Raw genomic sequence first — 15156 nt, 5'->3', positions numbered from 1 at the left:
ACTGAAGAGGCACCAAAAGCCCCCACACCTGCAGCACAGTGGAGGCCTCACATAACAGGAAACAACAAGGGGACAAACTTACACACTTACTTACTTAGCAACTGTTGATTCAATGAACTGTCAATGGCTTCAACACGATAAACACATGTGTGCATCACATCTCTGAATACTGAGGAAATACTACAGTAACAGCACGTTGTATCCAAGACTAGAGGTTTGTGGTTCAGGGCTTTCTCTTGGAGAGGTCAGAGCTGAGCTGTTGAAGCTAAATGCAAACCGGTAGTATGCTAATATCTTGAGCAGCTTAAACACTGACTCACTGGTTTCTTCACTTAAACATGCATCTCTGGGGTTGTGTTTTTACTGTTATCTTCTTGAGCAATGATTACAATTTCATAAAAATGCCACTGTCAATCAGTTGTCTTTCATTTATATCCTGAGTAGAGATATTCTTACATATTGTAGTACTGCATAATTCTACTTTGGTATTCAAAATGGCCACCATAACAACAAAAGTCACCTGACTAAAAGGCATGTAAAGGACCTAATATGCCCAAATGTTTGATGTAGAAAATGTAGAACGCATTTGGGGAGCTTCTTGCACATTAGCTCAGAGCTACTGGATAAAGGTTGGAGATCCCTGCTGCATTAAAGCTGTTCTTCCCAATTTTTTAGCCACTCGTCAAATGTCGCTTCCTGTTTTATAGCATGTCAAAGCATGTATAGGCCTACAGAGCAATAAAAACAGCACCAAAAGTGACAAAATCAAAAAAACAACAGCAGATTAACCTCATTCATGACACAACTGCAGCACGTCTCTCTTCATCCATTCACTTTTCACACAAGCCCATCATTTCCACACATTTGCCCAGTCACTGAGTCCACGGCATCACTTCAGACGGCTGAGCTGGAGACCTGTAGCCAGCCCACCTCGGTGTATGCTCCGGTCACGTGCCAGAACACTGCCCCCATCAGTTTGGTCCACGCCAGCTGCACCTCCTCAGTGAAGTACTCTGGGTAATCCTCTGCCAGAACCTCCAGCAGCACACCACTCAAGATCTGGGCGCAACAAAAAGAAAATGAAAAAGTTGGTACTACCTGGCTATATGGATGTTAGTTGTATTAGTCGTATTAGAAGTATCAGAAACAACATACTCTGCTTTCTTAGTGTAGCACGAAAAACAATACTGATGCAGTGAAATACAAATAAATGTATATAAGGGGCCGCAAAGAAAAGAGCGAGTAGTTCACTTTTGCAGAAAGCGTGAGAGACAGGTGAGGATTGGAAATGATAAAAGTTGAACATGAAAGTGGTGGGTGGACGGGCAGTACAGAGGAATCAAAATGATAATGTGCAGAGAGACTCCACTGGAGGGAACAGGGATGAAAGGTGCATTTTAAAGAGGAAAATGGACCTTGGTGTCACACATAAAGTGGAGTAGATATCTAGCGAAATATCCAAGTGCAGGAAAATCAAAATGCAATTTGTTATGTTCTTCTCTGTTTGAGTATTTACCGGGGACATACAAAGTGGTAAACAGCCAGTGATATTGCTGATTGCTTCAGTTGTATATGTTTGTGTTACAATACTTAATACTTTGCTTATGTGTATCTTGTCTCATTAATTTAATCAGAAAGGACTTATTTATCAACACTAGTAAAAACAAGCTTTGGAAGCATGCCTTGAATTAGGCAAACTTCTCATGAACAAAAAAGGATTAAGCTTTCACTTTTCCCCATGTCTCAAGGTTTTCCCGACGCGCTCACGAATAACAAAATGCTTTAATGACTTTCATGCTCTAAGTATATTCATAAAAGTGAAGTGGTAGGAGATTTGAAATGAGGCTAATCTGTTTGGCTTGCAGCTGCATCTGTAAACTGCAGACCGCATTCAAAAGACTTCCCTCTCCAGTCGCACAGGGGAGGAAGAGGATCCTTAGACAGCCCTGGAACATATGAGCTCCATTACACTCTGACTTATTGTTTTGCACATCTCAAAGGTGTACAAAGTCCTGTGAATGTCATGTGATATTTCGAAATGTGCCTTTCAGAGGTGTAAGAATCAAATTGGGCACTGGGATTTGTAAAGAGTAGATCCTCACACCCTTCAACCTTGTCATAGATATTTTACCCTTTTGCACAAATGGGCACTCACACTGTCCTTGGACACTGAGAGAACATGCGAACGGCATTATCGATGTAATGTTCTCAATAGAGTGAGTTGGGATTTGCTCTGTTCCACCTGCTGAGGTCATCAGGTGGTAATCTCTCCCTGCTTCTCGGTGTGTTCACCACAACCCGTTCTAATTGCAGTGCTTCAGTGCGCACACAGCCTACATTTCTGAGGAGAAATATAAATGATCCATGTGAAGCAATGTAACAAGAACAATTACGAGGATGTTGCACTTTTCTAAAGGGCAAACTGAAATAGTGTTTAATGTCTTGATGTACTGTACGTTTTGTGAGAACGCAGGGGAATAGCAGGACTATTATAGAAAAGAAAATGGAGAACGTGAACTGTCTGAGACGTTATTACAGGATGGTCAGGATTTCGCCAACATAAAGTAGTCAGAAGTGAAGAAGAAGTAAAAAAACACACAATTTTGTGGGTTAGAGGAAAACACAGGTTGATTGCTTATGATATTTGGAAGAGATAAGGTCAGGGAGGCTACTAAGATGGACAAAGACAGTCGAATTGCATTAGTAAAAGGATGAATAGGAAGCTTTATAGATGTGGTGAAAGAGGACTAGCAGTGCAGATGTTTAGCTGGGGGCTCGATTGGTAAGCCCTTAACTCTGGTTTGAGTTCAGTTTGTCCAAAATCAAACATTTGGAAGTGAAAGGCTTAAATTCTTGACATAAAAAGAGTTTTCTATCATACAGTGGCAGATGGCCCTCACCTTGAAATACACCGGTTCCACTTTGTGCTTGAGCGCGTGCGCTTTCCCGACCAAGGCTAGCACAGAAGACACTTTCTCCGCATCGTGAAGGTTTGCCACCACTGTGTTTATGGCATTCATCACTCTGCGGGCGTGCTGTCTCAGCTGGGTGCTCTTCTCCATCTCCTCAGGGTCCTCCATGTCCTGGAACTGGCTGAAGTACTGTTTGGCGGATGGAAAGTTTACAAAGAACCTGCGAAAAGCACAGACATTCAAAGTAAATAGAAAAAAAATGTTTTGATAATAGAAAGCTGGAACCCAATTTCTGTTTGCCCATATGCTTATCTAAAGTCATTCAGTCTATATTAGCCATTTTCCATCATTGAAAAGCAGGTGCTTCGTCCTCGGCCACTTCGGTAATCACCAGGAAAGAAGTAAAACGAAATGAGGGCTCACCAGCCTCCTGTCAATCACCTTAACAGCCTTCAATAGTTGGTCCAATTTAGCCCACTAAATTAAAGTTTAAAAAGGCAGAAATGGCAGATTTGGCCATTTTCAAAGAAAGAGACCTGAGTTTACATCAGGAAAACCAGGATAAAATGGAATGAAAAAATGTGATAAAACTACAGCTCCCAAAGCGTGGTCTGCGGACCCCTAGGGGACCCCAGAGGCAGTGTAGGGGTCTCCCAAGGATGTCCACATGTCATTCACATAAAAGTAAGCCTTGTCATTGTTTTTTGTCTTTGAAGTATTATACATTTATTGGAAAATGCATTTGGGATACTTTAAATAGAGCAAGTTCATTTGGTTGGAGATCTGTAACAGGGCCACGATAAGCTGGACTTGAATGGCTGTGGTAAAGGTTACATTGATTAAATGGACCCTTTGTCATTAGTAAGTACACCTTGTTCACAATCATTATGCAAAATATATTTCAGTGTCATCATAAAGTTTTTCAATTAAACTAATGGATGGTATTGTGTCTCTCTTTGAATCACTGACATCAATCTCAGACGCCTGGGATGATTAGTTGTCAGGTAAGTCCAGTTAAGGGAAAAACTACGGATAAAGGACGTTCCACATTATTAAGCACACCACCATTTTCAAGCAATAAGGAAAAGAAAAAGGGTCTCTCTGATGAAATAGTTGAATGCCTAGGACTAGGTATGAAAACCTTTGACATTTCACAAAAGATTAAGCGTAATCATCGTATTGTTAAGAGATTTGTGGCTGATTCAGAGCACAATTATGACGGTTTCTGCCAGACAAATACATCAGATTAAGAGAACAGCTGCAACAAAGCAGCAAACAGGTATTTGAAGCTATTGATGCCTCTGGAGTCTCCCGAACATCAAGGTGTAGGACCCTCCAGAGGCTGCAGATTTGCATAGACCTTCTATCCGGCCTCCCCTAAACTGTTAATTGAATCCTCACGAGCAGAAGCGGCGGCAGTGGGCTAAGACATATGTGACATGACGAGGGATATAGGTATGTTTCAATTAAATGCCAGACAACGCCATCCAGTAAAACTGGAAAAAATGTGCTTTAAGGCACACAGGTTCGACCCATAAGGACAGAGGCAGCATGTTCCTTTTTTCACAGTTTAGTTTATTTTTCTATGATGTACTTTATCATTCTGTTCGCTTCATACTTTTCGTTCACGCTAGACATTTCACAATGTTACATTCAGTTGAACAGTTTCACTTTAAGTCTGTCGGTTCACAGTATTTTCGTTTGGTCACAGTAGCTTTCAGTAGTACAAACAAAACGAAAACATGACAACAAGAACAAGGCAAAGCAAGACAGCAGCATTGGGTCCACCGTCGCACGCCCACATCGAACTCCACCCGGCCGGTGCGGTGCTTTGATAGCCTCCCGGTTACGCGAGGGCCCCAGCAGACCCCGGACCAAACACGTCGGGAGAGCCATGCGGACGCCATGGAGTGGTGCGCCTTAAACAAACAGCCACCCGCGACGCTAAAATACAACTTGCGTTAGCGGCTAAACCAATACTGAAAAGAGGACGAACGAACCATAGCTACCTGCACCCGTAGAACATCGCGCACAGCCTCTGGGCCAGCCCAACCAGGCCAGAGGACGCCAGGGAGGAAGACAGAGGAAGTGCGTGTGAACCAGGGTGGGCTTTTATACTTTTTACGCGCTGGCGCCATCTGCTGTTCATTAGTTATTTTAAAATACATTAAGTTTTATTGGATTAAAATGCATAAAACTGATTATGCCACACATACATGAAGACAACAGTCTTGTTCACTGATGAGAGCCGTGTAACCCTGGATGATCAGATGGATGGAGCTGTGTCGTCATCAAGGAAGTGGTGGAGTCATGTTAGGGTCTGAAAACATGGGGAGAGAGCTGGTTTCTGACTGACCACTTTCTTCTATGGTACAAAAAGAAGAACCGTGCTTTCCCTAACAATGCGCAATGTCATGCTGTAAAGAATACCTCTGCGTCATTGGCTGCTATGGACACATAAGGAGAGAAACTCATGATGTGGACCCCATCCTATCCTGACCTCAACCCTATTGAGAACCTTTAAACCCTCAAGCAAAATCTATGAGGGTGGGAGGCAGTTTATATCCAAACAGCAGCTCTGGGAGGCTATTCTGACATCCTGCAAATAAATCCAAGCAGAAACTCTCCAAAAACTCACAAGTTTAATGGATGCAAGAATTTTGAAAACTTTGAGTGTGAAGTAATACCTCCAGCGGAAAAGTTATATTTTAGTGTCCTTTTCTTGGTTAAATGAGCTTGGATGTAGCTGTATTCCAGTCGCTTTAGCACACTCCTCAGATCAGAAATGATATTATCAAAAGTCAAATCACTGCATACAAGCAGCAAAACACAGTGCATCAATTGTAACTTAAAAATAAAAGGCTAAAAATTAATAATTTAAGGATCTAAGTTAAATATTTCTGTCAGCGAACACCCCAGAGCAGCCCATGCATACAGTATGCCTCTGTGCAGCGTGTAGACCATCCCCATCAAAATGCTCCAGCTTTGTTGTCAGCGTGCGCTCCTGTAACTGTGTGACTGGCGTTTAAGAGATGTCTCTAAAGAGGAATACTGTGAGACATGTGACTGTTTACTGTTTTACTGACACAAATTTACAGAGTACTACTATTTTCAATCTCCTGCTTTGCTGAAACTGAGATACACAGACTCTGGTGAAAGTGATGCCTTGAGAACCTTCTCCAGATCCTGCTTTCTACGACTATAATTCCAATACTTTATGTTGTTCTGTATATTTTGCCAATGTATTTGCAACGGCACTAATTGTAAGTCAATGTTAGTAAATCTTTTACTTACAGGCCTACAAAATATCATTGCTGACATATTAGGACACTTGGCTTAACCATTTGGGTGGCAAATGTCTCAATGCAATGAAGCAATACCTAAATGGTGGGTCTGACTGTATATGAGTCAATGCAAAAAAAAAAAAAAAAAAAAATTGCAGAAATGGTGCAAATATCACTAAGCATCTGATCATTATTAGAATGGAATTGCTATGACCTAGACCAAATTTTTTTCATCTTCCTGATGAAAACGCAAGCACATAGACAAACAAACGAAAACAAAAAACACGGAACACAAATGTTTGCATCAATATCCTTCTTCTCTGACCTGCCTGCAGCTGATTGCAAGTGCCTACAATGATTTTCACAGCGAGAGATTGGCCTAGGGCAGGAGCATCCTTCCCAGAGCTCCACAATACTCAGCTCACTTGGAGCGCTCATTGTAGGTGACAAGAATAATATGGACAATCCAGGCTCTTGTTCTGCTTAGACAGACATGAAAGCTCACCGCTGGGCTTCAAGAAAACACTGCTGCTGCAATTGTCTCCTTTGAAGAGAGAGAGGGGGGTGGTTCTTTTGATTCCTGTCCTTTTTTGTGAGAAAGGCTGTCCTTCTAAATATTACATGTAATATTAAGGTTTACTACTAGTTTTACAAGTGTAATGCGACATCATGTTCGTGAACCCTTAAAAAGGCAAAGATGAATATTGAAAACACTTGAGCTGAAGGGCGAGAAGCAATCCAGTTGAATACAAGTCACTTAAAACTGTGAAGAAAAAACACTGTGTTTTGTACATTATGCAACAGAACATGTGCAATTGACAAAGGGAGACTGATGAACACATTTTTAACAACGAGGCTTCATCACTACCCTTTTTTATGTTGCTCAGTCAATGAAGTCTGAAGAACTGAATAGAGACATTAAGTCAAGAGAGCTTTCTGTGTTGGCAACATGTGGACGATGCAGTCAGTGTTTAATTCAGGTCCGCAACATTCAACATCACAAGAGCCACTTGAGCCCATTTCCAACCAAATGAAAGAGTCGCAGTAATGTTTTTATCTGCAAACAACAAAGCATACATACATTTATTAATATTAGCAGATAATAAATACTGTATATCCATCAAAGGTACAAATTTGATGTGATATCTTTGAAACCGTTTTGCTTTTTTTAGAACAGAGCTTTGGAAGGTTCTCTCGCAAAACAAAACTCTCAATCTCAAATTCTACTCAACATCTCCATTAGGGTTGTGACGAAGGTTCCACCATCGTGATGCCACGCCCCCACCTGTCAGAAACACGTACTGATCTTCTGTAGGCCAAGCCTGGCCTTAGCCATCCGTAAACTGAATTATCATTTCCCTACATGTACGTCTGGGTCTGATCTCAGTGGCCGCGTTACATCGGTTGAATTTCAACCTGCCATTCAGCGAGCGGGGGGAGGCGGGGCTTGTAGGTGACGTCAAGCATTTGCGCCGCATTTGCTGGTTGTCGTTTAGAAATGGCGGCGGATACGAAAGTAATGGAAGCTCTTCAATCCGTTCTGGCTCGGCTCCCAAATATCCAGAAACTGAAATTGATGTCTTGGAATGCACAAGGAATGCCCCCAACAGCATAGCTTATAGCTGCTTCACTCACTCGGGCGCATTACATACGTCACGACCAAACGCTAACGAAAATCAGATCAAATCGTTTCAAAGGAGTTCACCCCTCCCACTTGATAACGGAGCTCAATTGTGAAAGTCCAGACCCTTGTACGAAATGCAATGAGTACGAGGGTATGGCAAAACCAGGCTACAGTAGGCCTAGTAAACCAAAAAACTTTTCAGCAAGTAGCCTGCTGGAGACATGATGTGTTAGCCGTAATTAGCGCTGCTCTTTATATGGCCGTGCTCTCTCTTTAAAAAAAAAAAAAAAAAAGCTCTGTTAACTGTTTAACACTGTGGTTTTGCTTTGCTTTTTGCACGGAAACTAAACAGCTTTAAAGTGCCGCGATGAATCCCACATTGGAGGTATCGGAGAGCGCACGGGTTTGGATAAACACACGAAGGACTGAGAGAGAGGAGAAAGAGCAGACAGATCAGGCAGATCAGGCAGCATATAGTGCAGCAGCTTCAAAAGCGTAGGCTACGATGCAAACCCACTGTTTCTAAATTGTAATTAAGTTCAAATTGAGAAAATGCAAATAATAAGCTCAGATTTACATTTGTATAAGTGTAATATGAGCCTTGATATTGAGCAGATGACGCTCTGAATAAGTCTTTCTCCTCTGAGATTTTTACGCACGAGTTTTATCACATTTCTCCTTGCAAAATTCATATTCCATGACTCTGTTCATCATGTAGATCCATTTATCCTGCAATCTCATATTTTTCCCAACATAAATAATAGGCAGCCTCTATAGTAGGGCTATAGTAGGGCTGCCAGATATTTCAATATCGATACGATATAACTATGGGTTAGGTGAAAACCAAGCATTTTCCAGAAAAATAAAAACACAATCATAAAGAGTACAGTTTTATTGATGAAAATCTATGATGTTTGTATCTTGCTTTTTTCGATTTTAATGTTTTAAATGTTCAAAACTCGATATCAATACGATAACAATATATCGTTGCTTGTTCGATATTAATATCTTGAATGTTCATATCTCAATATCAGTACGATAACGATATATCTTTCAGCCCAACTATATAGAGCATGTAAATGTCTTTAAAAAATGTGATATCACTGTAAATATCGTCATCTGCCAATCATCGCCCAACCCTAATATGAGGTATTTTTCAATTATGAAAATATCTGTGATTAAATAAATGCTTGTATTTCAATTGTATTTATTGGGTAAAATTCTACGCGGTGTGGCTTTAAAGCAGGAAATTATTGGCACCCGCATTTAAATGAAGTCATCAAAGTTACAGCTGCACCATTACTGCAGCGTGTAAAGCACCTTAACCTTAACCTGTTAATCTTACACTAGAACCTGTGAAAACCACCAGCCTTTCATCTTTGATCTGCACAGCTAGAGCAGGTCTTCATACATCTGATTGTTGACTTTTATAATGACACAACAGAGATATTTTCCACATTTGTTTGCTCGTTTTTGGTTCCTATTGGTTTAATTTTCCAAGTTATAGGAGTCAGAAATTGAGACAGCAATAAAAAGGTGTTTAGCCTATTGCACAGACAGCAGACTTGGGACAATTAGTCAACAGTGTTTTGTGGTACAGTCAGAAGAATAAATACGAGGGTGCTGTCTGTATCCACACAACTGCCATATGGACCACTCTGCCACTGCCCCGGGTGCTGCCTCTCTCTTTGGTGCAATTGCATTTGTACGCATTGGTGAGATCCACTGGGGCTATTGTCACTGTCTTCTCTCTCAATGCACCCAAGCAGATGGATCGACATAAAAATGCAAATCCTTGTTAAAGTGGAAGGATGTTCTGGCTTATCGTTCTTTAACGTTTCCTTATACGGTAATCTTTGAAAACATGACTTTATTTGCTTCACATGCAACAGCAAAAGAACAAACACTTCTGTAACGAAGAACAATATCTGAACATTTATGCTACACAGACAAATACAGCTTGGCAGAAGTTACTAACTCAGAGCAAGTGTCCTGTATCTTAGATGCTATGGTATATAGGCCTGAGTACAGACTAAGATTTTTTTATTCATGTACTTTCTATACAGTATATAAAATGTGCAATGCTAAAGAAATAATCTATTAGTGTAATATCTCTTGGATCTAAACAGTAAAATTGATCCATCCAAAAGAATTCCCTGCCCTGTGTGAAGCGCTTTGGGTGACTCGTGTCATGTGACAAGCTTCCTCTCCATTTCAAATGCAATAATCCATTAACACACTCTCAGATAACAATTCACTTTTCACCTCCTAATATGCCGTTTTCCCCTCACTTTATTCATACTTTCATCGTGAAAATGTGCCGCATTTGGCAGCCTGGAATAATTGATTTCCTTTGGGTCCTTATGACCGACTGACTGATGACAAGAGGAAGAATGTCATGTTTTCATCAAAGGGAAGAAAAATGACGCAAATTTGTGAGAGAGAGATTCGTTAAGGTTGTGCAGAGGAGTCGACTGATATCAGGCCATAAGAGGAAAAGACGTCAAAGTGCCAAATCTTGTCGCTGTCAGCCTCTGATAAGAGACCGTAAGACATGTATCCCCTTTCTTCCTCCTGGGGGAGATTCCTGTCACCCCAAAAAACTGAAAATCCTTTTGCTTCAGTCATAACAGTCGCCTTGACGACCACATGAGGCCTGTTCATCCAACCCTCCCATTTTCTGCCTTCAAGCACCAATGATCCAGGGGGACATTTAGTAATCTATATAAAGTACAGCGTAAAAGTTAAAGCGATTTTTAGTTCTCGTTTTCAATGCAAACTAGGAACAAAAGGAATGATCAGGATAAATGGACAGGGAGATGCATTATTTGGGGTGGGGCAGGTTACAAGCATATTTCAAAATGGATGGAACAGTTCGGGTCACGGTTTGATTTAGTGAGGATCACACAACCAGTGGTGAGTGCAGACTTGTGGTGCCCTGATATCTACAGTAAACAGGGAACTACTTTAATTGCCAAGTTTGGATTAATTTCACCTCTGTACACCACGTTACTACATTGTGACATCTCATAGGCTAATGCAAAAACAAAAACGCTTTGTGAATGTTTTAGAATTTAGAATAATACAACATTTGTGTTCTCAAAGCAATGCCCCACCGAGAACACCTTAGCAAAACTGTTGTCTCAACATTTAACCCATGGATGTGTCCGCTTATAATCACAAGAACAGGCAGGATTTGGATTGCAAATGATGTGTACTTCTCTTGTTCAGTTCATGATGTGTCGTTCCTCTTATACCAAACCAGTCCCGGGACCAAACTGCAGAGGGATACCCTGGTCCAGGTTTGTTTTTTTGTTTTGTTTCAGGAAGTGGATTGGTTCATTTTGGATATGAGAAACACCCCTAAACTGGCCATATCGGTCTATGAAAATGTGCATGTTGTGTTTGTACAATTTTAAGCCAAACTTTAACAAAATGTACAGTATTTTTGCTTCGATAGTCTAGCGCTGGGAACCCCTTTCTTACCTTCGCATTCGCATTTAAAAGGGTTCACTTTGGGGGCGTCAGCGTGATGGTGTATACTAACCTGCATGCAGTGCTTCAATATGCAATTCTTAGCAAGCTTTCAGCATGTATGATGATTGACAGCAGCAATAAATCCTATTCTTCATCACAAAGAATGATGGAGCCAGTTCCTCTTATGTGTGAGACGAGTACAAAAGAGTCTGCTATAAAAGTAACAGGATATGACACTGATTTGACCTGTAAGGCTGCTATTCAAGTTTTAATTTCCCACTGAAAGACAGGTACAGTGCCTTGCCCTCCAAGTGCCGAGTACTGAGCTAGAAATGTTTTCCTTTTTATTCCAGCATGCTTTGATCATTTATACCACTTTGCACATTGCCTTCTTTCAAAACCTGCCAGTTTTACACAGTTCTTGGTTCAAGAATCCTTAATGCTAATTTTTTTTAAAAAAGAAATCCTGCAGAGAAATAGAAATTATAAGTTCTTCTCAGTTTGAGAATATATAGACAAAAAATCACTTTAATTGATTTTGATTTTTTTTTGCCAATTTTAACAGAGAAATAAATAATGAGGTGATAATTTAGTCTTATTTTCTATAGACAGCATATAGGTTTAAAATGAGAGATTCTATTTTGAATGCTGAGACAACAGTGAACCGACCAATTAAATCCTTGTCAGTTATAGAAACAACTTTAGAATTAAAACAACTTTACTGAGAAACATGCGCAGCAGAAGACAAACCACTCACCTGATCAGCACGGACACCCCCACGTCCTCACAGTTTTTGTAAACCAAGCCCCACGTGTCCTGGATGATCTCCGTCTCGACATCGGACAGCGGCTCTGCTCTCGCCGGGCGGTCGTCATCCACGCGGCCCGTGATGAGCACATTGTCTCCGTGGAGCAGCTGCGGAGGAGGTGGTGGTGAGGGTGGCGGAGGGGGGGACTCCCTGCGAGACATCCTCCTGCGGCGCAGCAGCCCGGAGGCTCCCAGCAGCGCACGGGGCAGGTAGGGTGCAAGGGAGGGGGGAAGGGACAAGGACAACTGAGACCCCACGGCGGGAGCGGAAGAGGTAAGCCCCGACAGAAAAAGACAGGACAGGAGTGGACAGGAGACCGTGGTGGGGCGCGTAAAAGAGGCACAAGCTGTGCGTAAAGCCAAAGGGATAGAGATCATCCACAGCGCACCTAACAATTCATGTGAAAGTTGAGTTATCTGTGCCCTCCTTTTCTTGGCTTCCAGTGAAGATGCTGCTCTGCTCACTGGCGGAGGACAGTGAGAGGAGAACCTACAGAGGAGAGGGAGCGCAAGAGAGACTCAGAGATGTGTGAGAGAGGGGGCATAGGGTCTCTCTCCCTCCCTCTCTCTCTCCCCCCTCTCTCTCTCCCTCTCTCTCTTTCTCTTTCTCTCCCTCTCTGTCACCCTCACTCTCTCTATCTCTTCCCACTCTTTCCCTCCCTCTCTCTCTTCCCGCTCTTTCTCTCTCCCTCTGTCCCTCTCTTTCTCCCTCTCTCTCTTTCTCCCTCTCTCTATTCCTCCCCCTCTCTCTCTTTCTGTCTCTTTCTCCCTCTCTCTCTGTCTTTCTCTCTCCCTCTCTCTCTCTCTCTCTCTGTCTGTCCCCATGTAGCCTATAGGTATGCATAGGTGTGTGGATTTGTCTTGCTGTTACTGCTTTAATTTAAGACACTGAGAACATGTCATTTGTGAATAAAGGCCAACAAAACTATTCATCTTCTTTCTACTCTACTAACATGGGGCCAAGGATTGTAACAAGCTTGTCAGCCGAATCATCTTTGACACAAGGAAAAATGCATTTGCAAAAAAAAACAACAACCCAAAAACCTCAATGGTATATTTCTTTGTGAATGATGCAAAAATTTGGAAATACAACCTTGACAAGACACAGCCTACACTGGTTTCTTCACTTGACCAGAATCATTTCCATATTTGGAGTTTTGTTGATAATTTGAGCTGATAAATCTCTTCCATTGTGCATTTATTGTGTTAAGCCAACATACATGAACTGCACAGCTGTAGATTAACTGAATCAAAAACAGACGCTGTGCCCAGTGACTGACTGTATAGCTCTGGTCTGGACACAGGGATGTCATATCGACTTGCTGCTCTCACAGATTGTATTTTCAGTCTGCCCCTGGGGTAGATTGCTGTTCTCTCCACTGCAAACCTAGGTGGCTTTCCCTGTCGGAGAGCTGTAATAACCTCCATGATAAGGGTGCTATTGCCAACTTATAGTATCTCATCTTTGGGGGCCCTGGGTCTGCCAGTTATTATTTACTTCGCTCCAGTGATGATGATCGAATGATGACCTCTGGAGCAAAAACTACACCGCTCGATATATGGATGTAAATAATCTGTCAATCAATATAAAGTGAAAAGGGAGCAAATAGCCCCCCAAAAAAAATAAAAATAAATTGAGCATAGCACCTATAACGCACTGTGTTGATGGATTATCCTCAAAGTTTTTGTGGAGTTTCTGAAGCATGTATTGTACATGAGCAAAACTATTAAAATTGAAAAACTGACTGATGGTGCATCAGAGTTTCAAAGGGGCGCAGAAGAGATCCCCAAAATTCAGTGATGCAACAATAAACTGAGGGCACAAGCATTTTAAAATAAGGTTGAAATGCACCCTTTTGCAGCCCTGTAGAAACGGGCCTAATAGTCAACATTAATTCCTTTTTCTTAAATTGGTATGACACAATTTTGCTAAATAAAAAGTTACCTTAATTTTATATCTTGTTTGGTAAGTTTGCAGTGCTATAGCTACAACTTTGTTATTCTTTGAGAGAATAGGGAAAGAAGCTCAAAGATTTAGCTAAAAATTATATTGAAGCAAAGGATTGAAATGGCAACGTTTGACATTCCTTATCTGAAGAAAAGCAGGAGATTTTTGATAAACTAGAGTAGCCTTGTCTAGACAAAGGCACAAGAGGCATGCTGAAGGACAGGCCTGATGACAGGTCTATAATACCATCCAGGCAGCTGTGAGATATGAAGCCATCAGCACTTTGCAAAATGGCAGATTTCTGCAGCTCACCAAAGGTTGTCACTCATCACAAATGGAGAAAGAAACTTATTGAGATATCTTCCCTCTGTCACTCAAGATCTGCAGCCTGTGATGAGGCTGTCTTTAAAGCAGAAATGTGAGCAGTGAAAGAAAAAGGCTGCACAAGTATGAAACACAAATTATTAATTAACCGTGACATTTGTTTTCGTGTTTGAAAATAGTTGTTGAATGTGGCTATTTTTTTCAACTATACTATTTAAATTTAACATTTTCTCACCAAGACCATACTGACTCGTCTGGTCCACAGGTCAATCCCACCCTTAACTCAAAGTCAGAAGGTTTAGGCTTTGTCACTACTGCCCTCTGCTGTTTACACTGAAAATGTCAGCTGATATTTCCGACATGTGTACGATATTGGCCAATATAATGCCTTACATGAGCGCTTCAAAATGAAGCCAAACTAATTAAGGCCTATTACAGTGTTTTAAACATAGACTCTGTATAGAGGAGACTGGGTATGGTTGTAACATGGGGAGAGTTGTAACACCACCAATTCCACCATTCAGGGATAAGATAGGAGTCAAATGATCAGTGTTTACCCACTTCCTCCCTGATCCCACATGGTGGTTGTAAACAGGTGCATGCAGATACTATAGAGAGAAAAAAAAAATGAGGTAAGAAAGTAAATGTTTTGACCAAGACTATATTTTGTTTAGTGCTTATACTACTGCACATAAAACTATGACTTAGATTAGATTCAATTGTAGTTTCTCAGGCAAAATGTGATGCACATTTTCTTAATGCTAATTTCAAACCATTATG

General features: G+C 41.3%; 1 protein-coding gene across 1 annotated transcript; it reads right to left on the bottom strand.

Annotated features, from left to right (window-relative positions):
- Window positions 1-552: 552 nt before the first annotated feature.
- On the bottom strand, window positions 553-12666 carry cygb2 (cytoglobin 2). The gene is made up of 3 exons (XM_079554269.1): window positions 12055-12666; window positions 2901-3132; window positions 553-1059 (listed from the first exon to the last, which is right to left on the bottom strand). Exons 1-3 carry the CDS (start codon window positions 12480-12482, stop codon window positions 895-897), a joined length of 825 nt encoding a protein of 274 aa, XP_079410395.1. The 5' UTR covers window positions 12483-12666; the 3' UTR covers window positions 553-894.
- Window positions 12667-15156: the final 2490 nt, after the last annotated feature.

This window comes from Gobius niger (genome assembly GCF_951799975.1).
Source record: "Gobius niger genome assembly, chromosome: 3".
Lineage (NCBI taxonomy): Eukaryota > Metazoa > Chordata > Actinopteri > Gobiiformes > Gobiidae > Gobius > Gobius niger.
Note: the sequence above shows the minus strand (reverse complement) of the source record. Positions and strands in the feature narration are given on the sequence as shown.